Source organism: Somniosus microcephalus, chromosome 34, assembly GCF_052327205.1.
Source record: "Somniosus microcephalus isolate GS21.2 chromosome 34, FLI_Smic_1.0, whole genome shotgun sequence".
NCBI lineage: Eukaryota > Metazoa > Chordata > Chondrichthyes > Squaliformes > Somniosidae > Somniosus > Somniosus microcephalus.
The window spans coordinates 18,619,268-18,633,672 of NC_141020.1; the positions used below are offsets into that span (position 1 = coordinate 18,619,268).

The 14,405-nt window shown below is 49.4% G+C and overlaps 1 protein-coding gene across 1 annotated transcript in view; it reads right to left on the reverse strand.

Moving 5' to 3' along the window:
- Positions 1–9,329: 9,329 nt before the first annotated feature.
- The window catches only part of LOC147096854 (uncharacterized), a 42,991-nt gene continuing 37,915 nt past the window's right edge, over positions 9,330–14,405 (reverse strand). The window contains exon 5 of the mRNA XM_085973160.1: positions 9,330–11,191. Coding sequence (XP_085829286.1) covers positions 10,887–11,191 — 305 coding nt within the window. The 3' untranslated portion in view covers positions 9,330–10,886. The remainder of the gene's footprint in view (positions 11,192–14,405) is intronic.

The window sequence follows — 14,405 nt, forward strand, 5'->3', positions numbered from 1 at the left end:
AACTTCAAGACTCAAAGTTAACTGAATAAAACAAGGCTTTTGTTAGCAAAGAAAGATGCCTGTGTCTTCACCTAGCTTCACCTAGCACTCTGCTGTTCTACTGCAAGACAAGCTTGGGCTTGTCTTAAGTAGGGCCAGGTATGGGCGGAGCCGACACATCCAATGGGGAGAAAGGGGGCGGTGCACTATATACAATACAAGGTAAAAACACCGGAGCAGGCAATACAATATGTGTAGTTAAATACAGAGTCTGATGAATGACATATTTCATCACATTCACCCCTTCTACAGATTTAGTCTGTCCGGGGGTGTGATAGTCCTCTGTGACCGACGTAACGGTTGTGGTGCCGCGGGTGCCGGCTGGGTGTCCCAGGTGACCTCCTGGGTCTCTGCCGGGGGCGCCACCGGGGTTGTTGAAGGAGTAGGAGGTGGGGGTACCGTTGGCTGGTGTTCTTCCGGGGGTGATGAAAGAATAGTGGGTGGAGTGGGTGGGTAATAGTTGTTGTGGTTGTTGTCGTTGTTGCTGTTGTTGTTGTAGTCGTTGTCATTGTTGCTGTTGTTACCGGCTGGGGTGAGGTCTTTTATGGACACAGTGTCCTCCCGTCCGTCGGCGTGCCGGACATACGCATATTGTGGGTTGGCGTGGAGCAGGTGCACTGGCTCCACGAGAGGGTCCATCTTGTGGCCCCTCACATGCTTCCGCAAAAGTACCGGACCTGGGGTGGAGAGCCATGACGGTATGGATACGCCTGAGGTGGATTTCCGGGGAAACACAAACATTAGCTCATGAGGCATGGCATTAGTGGCGGTACACAATAGTGACCGTATTGAGTGGAGCACATCTGGGAGGACTTCCTGCCAGCGGGAGATAGGGAGGCCCTTGGTCCTTAGAGTTAGGGTGACTGCCCTCCATACTGTCCCGTTCTCTCGCTCCACCTGACCGTTACCCCGGGGGTTGTAGCTGGTGGTACGGCTCGTGGCAATCCCCTTGGACAGCATGTACTGGCGTAGCTCTTCACTCATGAAGGATGCCCCCCTATCCGTGTGGATATAGCTTGGCATACCGAACAGGCAGAACAGGCTGTTGAGGCATTTAATGACCGTGGTGCTGGTCATGTCTGGGCAGGGGAAGGCGAATGGGAAACGGGAGTATTCGTCCACAATGTTCAGGAAGTAAACATTGCGGTCGACGGACGGGAGGGGGCCCTTGAAATCTAAGCTAAGCCGCTCAAAGGGCCGTGTAGCTTTGATTAGGTGGGCTCTATCAGGGCGGTAGAACCGAGGCTTGCACTCAGCGCAAGTGCGGCAGTTCCTGGTCAGGGACCGAACTTCCTCAATCGAGTAGGGTAAGTTGCGGGACTTTATGAAGTGGAACAGCCGTGTGACCCCTGGGTGGCAGAGGTCGTTGTGGAGGGTCTGTAGCCGATCCCCGGTGGCGTTGGCACACATCCCTCGTGAGAGGGCGTCGGGGGATTCGTTAAGGGCCCCCGGCCGGTATATGATGTCGTACTCGAAGGTGGAGAGCTCGATCCGCCACCTAAGAATCTTATCATTTTTAATCTTCCCCCTCTGTTTATTATTGAACATAAACGCTACCGACCGTTGGTCGGTAAGTAGGGTGAAGCGTTTACCGGCTAGGTAGTGCCGCCAGTGGCGCACTGCCTCCACGATGGCTTGGGCCTCCTTTTCCACGAAGGAGTGTCTGATCTCGGGCCCCTGGAGGGTCCTCGAGAAGAAAGCTACGGGCCGCCCCGCCTGGTTGAGGGTGGCCGCCAAGGCAAAGTCAGACGCATCACTTTCCACTTGAAAGGGAGTGTTCTCGTCCACTGCCTGTAGCGTGGCCCGCTCAATATCCTGCTTAATGCTTTTGAAGGCAGCATGGGCCTCAGCAGAGAGCGGGAAAGAGGATGCTTTCAAGAGGGGGCGGGCTTTATCGGAGTAGTTAGGGACCCATTGGGCATAATACGAGAATAACCCCAGGCACCTTTTCAGGGCTTTGGGAGTGTTGGGCAGGGGCAGCTCCCGTAGGGGGCGCAATCGGTCGGGGTCTGGTCCGATTTCCCCATTCTCCACCACGCTGCCTAGTATGCAGAGGCGCGTGGTGTTGAAAACGCACTTGTCCTCGTTGTAGGTGAGGTTGAGTTTTTGTGCGGTTTTCAGAAACCTCGCGAGGTTTGAGTCGTGGTCCTGTTGGTTGTGGCCGCAGATGGTGACGTTGTCGAGATAGGGGAAGGTTGCCTGCAAGTGGTGGTGCGGTCCATCTCCCTCTGAAAGACCGAGACCCCATTCGTCACCCCAAAGGGGACTCTGAGGAACTGGTAGAGGCGTCCGTTTGCCTCGAAGGCGGTGTACGAACGGTCCTCTGGTCTGATAGGGAGCTGGTGGTACGCTGACTTGAGGTCGATGGTGGAGAACACCTGGTATTGGGCGATTTGGTTCACCATCTCGGATATGCGGGGTAGCAGGTAGGCGTCTAGTTGGGTATAGATGTTGACTGTTTGACTATAGTCAATCACCATCCGCTTCTTCTCGCTACCCCTCACCACCACCACTTGGGCGTGCCACGGGCTGTTGCTGCGTTCAATAATGCGCTCCTTCAGGAGCCTGTCTACCTGGGTCGCGATAAACCGCCTGTCCTCCCAGCTGTACCTCCTGCTTTTGGTCGCTATTGGCCGGCAGTTAGGGGTAAGGTTCGCGAATAGCGAAGGCGGCTTTACCTTCAGGGTAGCCAGACCGCACACTGTGAGGGGCGGCTGGGTCCCACCGAAATTGAGCGTGATGCTTTGGTGGTGGCACTGAAAATCCAGGCCCAAGATCACGCTCACACATAAATCCTTCATAATTAACAGTTTAAAATTATTATATACAGTGCCTTTAACGGACAATCGTACCGCGCAGTAACCCGCAATAGTCGATATCTGGGTTTTGTCGGCCATAGAGATCGTGCCCTGAGTAGGGACTATAGTTAGAGAGAGTCGTTGTACCAGATCAGGGTGAATGAAGCTCTCCGTGCTCCCGCTGTCAATTAAACATTTAACCTTGCACCCGTTTACCTCGATGTCCACCATCGATTTGGATAGTAAGTGCGGTCTGGACTGGTCCACTGTGATCGACGCCACTGTAGGGCCCTGATCGGGACAAGATGGTGGGCCACACGAGGCCGGGTAAGATGGCGTCCACGATGTCTGCTCGCGAGACGGCAGACCCCACGAGGTCGGACAAGATGGCGTCCAAGATGGCCGCTCCCACGGCGCGCACGCGGCGGTGGCAGTTTTGCCTGCGGGGTTCCCTCTGCACACCTTCCCAAAGTGCCCCTTCTTACCGCACTTACAGCAGGTGGTGCCTTTCGCCGGGCACAGGTTCCTGGTGTGCTTCGGCTGCCCGCAGAAGTAGCATTTGGGGCCCCGATGCGTCGCGGCGGTCGTAGGGCTTCTGGGGGGAGAGCAGGGCCCCGACGGTGTTGGGCTACCGGGCGGGGAAGCAGAGGCGGCGTGGGCTGCGCGGCCTGACGAGTAGGAGTCAGAGTTCTTCTGAGCCACATCCAGCGATCGCGCTGTGTCCACAGCCTGTGTCAGATCTAGGCCCGTTTTCTCTAGCAGTCTCTGCCGGATGTAATTAGAGCTAAGGCCTGCGATAAAGGCATCCCGAATAAGCTCGTCTGTGTATACCGTGGCTTTCACGTCTTTGCATTTGCAGTCTTTGCCAAGCACTTTTAGGGTGACTAGGAAGTCCTCTAGCGACTCTCCAGGTCGCTGTGTGCAGGTAACAAGCAGGTGCCTGGCGTACACCTCGTTGGTAGGCCGCTGATAGTGGGCCTTTAGAATGTTGCAGGCGTCCAGGTAGGTGGCGGCGTCTTGGATGAGTGGAAAAACCCGGTGGCTTACCCGATTCTGCAGGATCCCGAATTTCACATCTCCGGTGGCTTTAGAGGCTGTGACGGCTTCGGAGTTGGCCATAAAAAATTCCAAGCACTGGAACCAGTGTCCAAACCGTGCCGATGCATCTGAAGCATGCGGGTCCAAATCCAAGCGTTCCGGTTTCAAAAGTTGATCCATTGTTAAAAGTTTGCTAATAAAATTGATGCGCCTCAATAACTTCAAGACTCAAAGTTAACTGAATAAAACAAGGCTTTTATTAGCAAAGAAAGATGCCTGTGTCTTCACCTAGCTTCACCTAGCATTCTGCTGTTCTACTGCAAGACAAGCCTGGGCTTGTCTTAAGTAGGGCCAGGTATGGGCGGAGCCGACACATCCAATGGGGAGAAAGGGGGCGGTGCACTATATACAATACAAGGTAAAAACACCGGAGCAGGCAATACAATATATGTAGTTAAATACAGAGTCTGATGAATGACGTATTTCATCACAAGGAGCTCATGGACTTCTTTGTCTCTAAGATTGAGACCATCCATTCAGCTGCCTCAGCCACTTCCCTCCCTTCCCCTAGACCACCGGACCAAACTTTCTCTAAGGTTCCCCCTGTCCTAGCCCTGAACTCACATCTTTCTCCAGTTTCTCTCTGATCTCCCCTCCTGACCCCTCCGAGCTCATCTTGTCGATGAGACCCACTTCCTGCTCCCTTGACCCTATTCCCACCAAACCGCTGACCACCCAACTTTCTTTTCTGGCTCCCATGTTAGCTGATATTATTACCGGTTCTCTCTCCTCAGGTACTGTCCCCCTCTCCCTCAAATCTGCCCTCATCACTCCTCTCCTCAAAAACCAACCCTTGACCCCCTCCGTCCTTGCAAACTACCGCCCATCTCCAACCTCCATTTCCTCTCCAAAGTCCTTGAACGTGTTGTCGCCTCCCAAATCCGTGCCCATCTTTCCCGCAATTCCATGTTTGAATCCCTCCAATCAGGTTTCCACCCTTGCCACAGTACCGAAATGGCTCTCCTTTGTGACTGTGACAAAGGTAAACTATCCCTCCTCGTCCTTCTTGACTTGTCTGCAGCCTTTGACACGGTTGACCACTCCCTTCTTCTCCAACGCCTCTCCACCGTTGTCCAGCTGGGTGGGACTGCACTCGCCTGGTACCATTCTTATCTATCTAATCGTAGCCAGAGAATCACCTGCAACGGCTTCTCTTCCTGCTCCCACATCGTTACCTCTGGTGTCCCCCAAGGATCTATCCTTGGCCCCTTGTTGCCCCTTGACAACATCATCCGAAAACACAGCGTCAGTTTCCACACGCCGCGCCCGGGCGCTAGTTGCTTTGCGCCCCATTAGCGCCCTCTTAAGGTGCTAACGGGAGGTGCAAACAACTGAACCTTTCCCCCTCTGTGTTCTAATACTCCTGCGAAGCGCCTTGGGACGTTTTAGTACGTTAAAGGTGCTACATAAATACAAGTTATTGTTATTGTTGTTGTTGGAAGCAGGTAAGCTTGGGGTCCTGGGGGGGTGGGGTAGCACTCCTGCTCCTCCTGGCCCACAAGCAGTGCTGTAATGCACTCTCCTTTTCCCCGACGCTGCCCTCGCCTCCCTTGAGCTGCTGGGCTTCCCGAGGCCTGAGAAACCCGGCCGGCCAGGGTTAAACCTGTAAGACAAGTTAAATGTCCCAGCCTCATTATAATATTTAAATGGACAACCCGTCTCCTGGGAGCAGGTTGGCTGACTGCCCCCCGTCCTGCCTCCGTTAAACCCAGAAGTGGGCGGGTTGGAAGTGGGTTGGGGTTCTGGTTCGAGATTTAAAATTTTTTTACATCTCTCCCGACCACAGCCCATCAGTTTTTGGGATTAAAGTTCACCCCATAGAATCATAGAATACCACAGTACAGAAGGAGGCCATTCGGTCCATCGAGTCTGCACCGGCTCTTTCGAAGAGCAATCCAATCAGTCCCGCTCCCCGGCTCTTTCCCCAGATCCCTGCTACTTCTTTCTCCTTCAAGCATTTATCCAATTCCCTTTTGAAGGCTACGATTGAATCTATATTCACCAGCCTATGCGTTCCAGATCCTAACCCTTGTTGCATAAAAAAGTTTTTCCTCACGTCGCCTCTGGTTCTTTTGCTGATCACCTTCACTCTGTGCCCTCTCGTTGTCGCCCCTTCAGCCATTGGAAACCGTTTCTCTTTATTAACTCTATCTAAACCCTTCATGATTTTGAACACTTCTATCAAATCTCCTCTTAGCCTTCTCTGCTCTAAGGAGAACAACCCCAGTTTCGCTAGCCTCACCACATAACTGCAATCCCTCATCCCTGGAACCATTCTAGTAAATCTCTTCTGTACCCTCTCCAAAGCCTACATGCTCTTCCTAAAGTGCGGTGCCCAGAATCAAACACAGTACTCCAGCTGGGGCCGATCTAGTGTTTTATATATGTTTAACATAACTTCCTGGCTTTTGTACTCTATTCCTTTATTAATAAAACCAAGGATCCCATATGCGTTTTGTTATGAATCTTATGATCCATGAAGAAAGACTCATGAAATAACACTGGACGGCCAGCTGGTGGCGCCGTCCAAGGAGTATAAATACTCGGGCGTGGGCCCAGCTTGCCCAGGACATTTTGTAAACAGGAACTAGTGAAGTACAACTAGACCTCCATGTTTTGATTAAAGCCTTGCTTTCTACTCAAACCAAGTGCGTAGTGAGGTTTATTACGTCACGTTTTTTTAACAGTCCACTCAACTTGCCCTGCCACCTTCAAAGATCTGTGTACATGCACCTCCAGGTCTCTCTGATCCTGCACCCCCTTTAAAATTGTACCATTTATTCATATTGCTTATCCTTATTTTTCTTACCAAAATGTATCTCTGGCTTACTGCCATTTATCATATGCCAAGGTCTTCTCGTCTTTGTTAAGCGATGAATAATACACTTAATTTATTTGAGATTAAACACGTAAATGAACAACGTGCAGTCGAAACAGTTACCACCAGCTTTGCTATTCTCCAGATAATATCAAATCAACAAAGAGGTTTCCTCTGCACTAACCCAACATAACGTTGGGCCTTGAAACATGGGCGCACATTTGTTTGTGGACCAAAATGCTTCCACAGAGTTTGTGCCTGGTGAGCTCAGTAAGTCTACTGGCTTCATAAGAACATATGAACAATGACAGACAGGTAAAGAGCCTCTGGTCCACCCAGCCTGTGCCACACAATTGCGATACCTGGTGTATCGCAATATACAGGAAACTTTCGATTTACCGGCACCTAAATAACCGGAAATCTCGGTTAACCGGCAAAATTCAGGAGTAGGTTCAGGTAAGTTTTACTTCATATTCTACTTGCCTTCCTCCATCTGTTGCTGTGCAAGGGTGTGGCTGCAGCTGTTGCTAAGCTACAGAGACGCTTGGAACTTGTGGCCATTGTTCTGAACCTATTGCTAAGCAACAGGGTTTGTTGCTTTATACGGAGCTCTGAGCTCTCCTATAGCTTTCGGTTATCCGGAATTTTTGATGAACCGGCACCACGTCAGTCCCGTCGGTGCCGGATAAAGAACAGTTTCCTGTATACACTCTCCACCCCGCCCAAAACCATGTGCTCTCCTGGGCGAGGCAAAAAAAACCAGATAAAACCTCAGGCCAATTTGGGGGGAAAAAATCTGGGAAATTCCTCTCTGACCCATCTCGGCGATCGAAACTAGTCCAGGAGATTGCTCTGGTCCTGAATTCCTTGCAGTGCCTACCTTCTGTAAGAGGTGATCTCCGCCCCAGCCAGAAACAGGTCCAGCTCTCGCTCGAAGGAATTCAACGAATCAGCATTCACCACACGGGACAGCAGCTTGTTCCAGAGGTCCACTATTCTCTGGGGAAAAGAACCACCTCCTGACATCGACACTAGATTTGTGACCCCTGGTCCTCCCCAACCTATTTCATTGGAACAAACTATCGACTGGAACACAATCTATTCCCTTCATTATCTTATAAACCTTAATAATAAGATCCCTCCCTAAGTGTACGCTTCTCTAAAGTGTAGAGTCCCAACTCTTTTAGCCTATCTTGATAACTAAGCTGCTTTACAGGTTCATAGCAAACGTACTTATCTGAGGAAGGATGTTCTTGCCATGGAGGGAGTGCAGCGAAGATTCACCAGACTGATACCTGGAATGGCAGGAATGACGTATGAGGAGAGATTGGGTCGATTGGGCTTATACTCACTGGAGTTTAGAAGAATGAGAAGGGATCTCATTGAAACTTATAAAATTCTAACAGGACTAGACAGACTAGATGCAGGAAGGATGTTCCCGATGGCGGGGGAGTCCAGAACCAGGGGTCACAGTCTAAGGATAATGGGTAAGCCATTTAGGACAGAGATGAGGAGGAATTTCTTCACCCAGAGAGTGGTGAACCTGTGGAATTCTCCACCACACAAGGCAGTTGAAGCTAATTTATTAAATATATTCAAGAAGGAGTTAGATATATTTCTTGAGGCTAAAGAGATCAAGGGATATGGGGAGAAAGCAGGGACAGGGTACTGAATTTGGATGATCAGCCATGATCTCATTGAATGGCGGAGCAGGTTCGAGGGGCCGAATGGCCTACTCCTGCTCCTATCTTCCATGTTTCTATGTTTCTATGTACCTTTGCCATCTCACCGTTGCCCTAACTGGGAATTAGTCTCGTGGCCTGACTTTCCAAAGCCTCAATATCACCCACGTGAGGAGACCAAAGCTGGACGCAGTATTCCAAGTGAGGCCTGACCAAGGTCTTGTACAAGGCCTTGTATTGTTTGTACCCAGCTTCGGGCCAAACTGTGCACAAACAGCGACTATATTCCCACTGTCAGATGCTCCTGGCCACAGAGCTGTCTTTCAAAGGAACATTGGCTTTGCATCTCAGACAGACCTGACTCACTTTGTCACCCAAGCCACAACTGTCAAATCAAAACCACTCCCCAAAAAAAGCTCTCCAGGACATCAGTCACATTGGATATTTGGAATTAAATGGCATGGCTTGATCGGTGCCAGATACTTTGAACGGACTGTTAGAGGGATCTCCTTCCAGGTATGCTGTGAGGAATCGGACCACGCGTAAAACAATGGCGTGCATTTATATAGCGCCTTTCATAACCTCAGGACGCATCCCAAAGCACTTTACAGCCAATGAAGTACTTTTGAAGCGTAGTCACTGTTGTAGGAAATGCAGCAGCCGCTGTGCGCACAGCAAGATCACACAAACAGCCTGAACGTGGAATTCACCCGGAGTTAAAATCAAGGGCCAACTTTATTCAGAGTTTACTGGCCGGGAGCGGGCAATATAAACAAGGTACTGGCAGGCTGGAGTTAATTCTGTATCTGTTGACCTCTGCCAGAATGAAGCTATCTGTATATAAGTTATTACTGTGTTCTGTAGTTAGAGGGAATAAAGACTGACACAAAGGTGCAAGTTATTCACCAGAGTTTGCAAGGAGCAAATTTAATGGTCACAGAGAGAAAGTTCCAGAAACAAGAGAAAAAAATAGGATTTATATACAAAGCAAGGTACAGGAAACTCTCGTTTAAACGGCACCTAAATATCCAGAATCCTCCATTAACCGGCAAAATTCTCGCTCCGAAAACAACACCTCAATAACCGGGAATGTTGCCGAGTCCGAGTCTCCCGCGGTGGCCGAGTTAGTCAGTGGGGGTAGTTCTCCAAACTGCCACAACTCGGCTTCTTGGTGCTGTCGGAAGTCGGAACACCTCAATAACAGGAGTCGGACTCTCCTGCGCTGCCGGGAGTCTCTTCCGATCCGCCATTTTTCTGTGTCTCTCTCCATCTTACTGTATACTGCACATTTCTTGATTTTAAAACATTTTTGTTTGTTAAAAATAGCCTGGGTAGATAACCCTCTCCGTCATCCGGAATTTTTAATCAACCGGCACCATCCCGGTCCCGTTGGTGCCGGATACCAAAGAGTTTCCTGTACCTTTTAAAATAACGCCTTCTAATGTTGCTTGGACATGGCTGGGTAGTTGGCAGCGACACAATCTGGGTCATTCAGCTTTGCTACTTCACATGGGAAAGTGGGTTGGGGTTCTGGTTCGAGATTTAAAAAATTTTACAAATCTAATGAGCCACTGAGTCCCAACTGCGATCTCATGGTTCATAAGTGTACAAAAAGCGAAGGGCCGATTTACATCAACAGATTCGTGTATGTTGGCCCACAGCATTGTACGGTATCCCACTCCCTTCACCCACCATTGCCGGCCATGCCTTCAGCTGTCTGGACCCTAATGGGAGCTATCAAATTGGTTTCACTATCAAAAATACACCCCCTAATTTTTGCAGATGTCTCTCAGAAACATCTAAAAGTACTTCCCGATGAACTACTCTGAAGAACAGTGACTGTTGTTAGGTAGGTTGATGCGTCAGCCATTTTGTGCACACGGCATAGTGAGCAGCAACAAAATGGCTGCCGCGTTTGCCTCCATACGTTTGCTTTATGCTTTGGGACGCTTTCAACTGGTTTCCCTATCGTTACATTGTTAATAACAATCCCTGGGCTTGTTTGCATGATTTTTCAGAAGTTTAGTGAGTATAGTGGCTGACAGCTCTGAATAACAGGCACTGTTATTCAGCTGTAGTTTTGCCAACTCTGGCTGGATGTATTCCAGGAGGTTTTCGTCACGTGACTTCCCATCGCCGACTGCCCCGCCCCACCCGGTCAAATAGCCTTTTCCCCCCCATCTCCATTATTTTTTATAACTAATTAACGAAAGCGTTAAAAGAAAAAAAAATTTTTTTTTAACACCTCTTTGATTGATTTTTTCTCCCGGGTGTTGCTCACCACAGTGTCCTGGAGTTTAACCTTTAATTCCTGGAGACTCCAGGGCGACCCTGGAGGGTTGGCCACCCTAACCAGCTGCCAGTCTGGATATCCAGGCCTTTTCTTGTGTGGGGGGCAATGAGGGGGAAGAGAGCAGAGCGTAGGATAGGGTCGAAGTGGCTCTGAACCATCTAGAACGCAAACCCCCCAAAGTCAAACGCATCAAAGCCCTGATCCAAAGCTTCACAGTCGAATGAGTTGAAGCCCGAGCAGTCGGCCTCTTGGCAGCAATCAGCTGAGTGGATGCCAAGTTCCTTGAAGTCCAGGGCAACGGTTTCGGAGGGTTGCGCACCGGACGAGGTCATCATGTAACCGAGGGTGGGACCGACAGCGGCTCCGCCCACCAGCAGACAGGCGGCTCTGACAACCTTGTGGGACTGAAAGCCATGTCGCAGGCACGTGACCGGGCGCCTCCCTTTACCCCTGTTTGGTTTAGCTGCGGATAGAAAGGGAGCAAAAAGGTCACCGGGAAACCATAAAGATTTTTTAATCCCTTTAAGGTGGAGTGAACATCAAGGTCAATCAATTTCACACACAGGCAGTGTGCGAGGAAGAATTTATAGACCTCCCTGTCCCACTGAAGAAGGAAAGACTTTCATTGATATAGGATTTTATTGGTGGGGTAGTAAATAGCGAGGAGGGAAGCCTCAGGCTACAGGACGATATAGACGGGATGGTCAGATGGGCAGAACAGTGGCAAATGGAATTTAACCCTGAAAAGTGTGAGCTGATGCATTTGGGGAGGACTAACAAGGCAAGGGAATACACAATGAATGGTAGGACCCTAGGAAGGACAGAGGATCAGAGGGACCTTGGTGTGCATGTACATAGATCCCTGAAGGCAGCAGGACAGGTAGATAAGGTGGTTAAAAAGGCATATGGGATACTTGCCTTCATTAGCCGAGGCATAGAATATAAGAGCAGGGAGGTTATGATGGAGCTGTACAAAACGCTGGTTAGGCCACAGCTGGAGTACTGTGTGCAGTTCTGGTCGCCACACTATAGGAAGGATGTGATTGCATTGGAGAGGGTGCAGAGGAGATTCACCAGGATGTTACCTGGAGCGCTTCAGCTATGAAGAGAGACTGGACAGGCTGGGGTTGTTTTCCTTGGAGCAGAGAAGGCTGAGGGGGGACCTGATTGAGGTGTACAAAATTATGAGGGGCATAGATAGGGTAGATAGAAAGGAACTTTTCCCCTTAGTAGAGGGGTCGATAACCAGGGGGCATAGCTTCAAGGTAAGGGGCAGGAGGTTTAGAGGGGATTTGAGGAAAGACTTTTTCACCCAGAGGGTGGTTGGAACCTGGAACTCACTGCCTGAAAGGGTGGTAGAGGCAGGAACCCTCACAACATTCAAGAAGCATTTAGATGAGCACTTGAAACGCCATAGCATACAAGGCTACGGACCGAGTGCTGGAAAATGGGATTAGAATAGACAGGAATAACAACAGAAAATGCTGGAAATACTCAGCAGGTCAGGCAGCATCCGTGGAGAGAGAAACAGAGTTAACGTTTCAGGTCTGGGACCCTTCATCAGAACTGGAAAAAGCTGGAGATGTAAAACGTTAACTCTGTTTCTCTCTCCACAGATGCTGCCTGGCCTGCTGAGTATTGCCAGCATTTTCTGTTGTTATTTCAGATTTCCAAAATCTGCAGTATTTTGCTATTACATTAGAATAGACAGGGCTTGATGGCTGGCATGGTCACGATGGGCCGAAGGGCCTCTTTCTGTGCTGTATAACTCTATGACTCTTTGACTCTATGGATGCCCCAAAGCACTTTACAGTCAATGAAGTTTAATCACTGTAGTAATGTAGGAAACAAGGCAGCTAATTGGCACACAGCAAGCTCCCAAAAAAACAGGAGTTTTATAGTGAGCGTATAATCTGATTTAGTGGTGTTGGTTGAGGAATAAATATTGGTCAGGACACCGGGGAGAACCGCCCCCACCCCGCTCTTCTTTCAATAGTGGTCCTGGGATCTTTTACATCCACCTGAGAGAACAGACGGGGCCTCGGTTTAATGTCTCACCCGAAAGACAGCACCTCCGACAGTGCAGCGCTCCCTCAGCACAGCACTGGAGTGTCAGCCTAGATTTTGTTAATTAGTGTACTTACCTCATCTTTTAATTGTCTTGGAAGACTTGCATTTATAGGTCGATTAGGCTTATATTCGCTAGAGTTTAGAAGAATGAGAGGGGATCTCATTGAAACTTATAAAATTCTAACAGGACTAGACAGACTAGATGCAGGAAGGATGTTCCTGATGGCGGGGGAGTCCAGAACCAGGGGTCACAGTCTAAGGATAAGGGGTAAGCCATTTAGGACTGAGATGAGGAGGAACTTCTTCACCCAGAGAGTGGTGAACCTGTGGAATTCTCTACCACACAAGGCAGTGGAGGCCAATACATTAAATATATTCAAGAAGGAGTTGGATATATTTCTTGAGGCTAAAGGGATCAAGGGATATGGGGAGAAAGCAGGGACAGGGTACTGAGTTTGGATGATCAGCCATGATCTCATTGAATGGCGGAGCAGGCTCGAGGGGCCGAATGGCCTACTCCTGCTCCTATCTTCTATGTTTCTATGTTTCTATGTTATATAGCACATATCATGTCAGGCTGGATTTTGTGCTTAAGTCTCTGCTGGAGAAAGACTTGAACCCACAACCTTCTGACTCAGAGGCAAGTGCGCCGCTCACTGAGCCACTGCTGACACCATGGGATGGGGATGAGACGAGTGTTGCAATTTGCCATTTTGGCCGGGTATTAGGGGGCGATTGCAAAGAAGGCTCCAAGTACCTCTGTGAGGAGAGGCGAGGGAAACAGCCCGCACTGCTTTCATACAATAACCAACATTCGGTTCAGGGGCGCGCTGGGAGACGCCTGGGTGTGAAGGCCCCTCGGCCTCACTCTCCACAGGTAAATGGTGCAATTCACACCATGGGAAGACCTAGAAGACAACAGTATAAAAATGGAAAACCATTTTCCAAGACAATTAAAAGATGAGGTAAGAACACTAATTAACAAATCATAAGCTGAATCATTGGATGAGGACAAGATTAGTCTTGGTTACGATGCCCGCTGACATGAATCAGTCATTCATGAAAGAAAGACTTATGAAATAATACTGAGCGGCCTATGGGTGGCGCTGTCCAGGGAGAGTATAAATACTCGGGCACGGGCCCATCTTGCGCAAAACATTCTTAACAGGAACTAGTGAAGAACACAACTAGACCTCCATGTTGTAAAACAGTTGATTAAAGCTTTGTTTAACGCTTAGACCAAGTGCCTAGTAGTTTTCTTACGTCACCCGCTATGAAAGAAAGACTTGCATTTATATATTGTGCATATCAGGACCTCAGGATGTCCCAAAGTGCTTCACAGTCAATGAAGTACCTTTTCAAGTGTAGTCACTGTTGTAATGCACACAGCAAGCTCCCACAAACAGCAATGTGATAGTGACCAGATGATCTGTTTTAGTGAGGGATAAATATTGGCCAGGACACTAGGGAGAAACTCCCCTGCTCTTCTTCACAGGAGAACTGTGGGATCTTTTACGTCCACCTGAGAGGGCGGAAGGGGCCTCGGTTTAACATCTCATCCGAAAGACGGCACCTCTGACAGCGCAGCACTCCCTTAATACTGCACT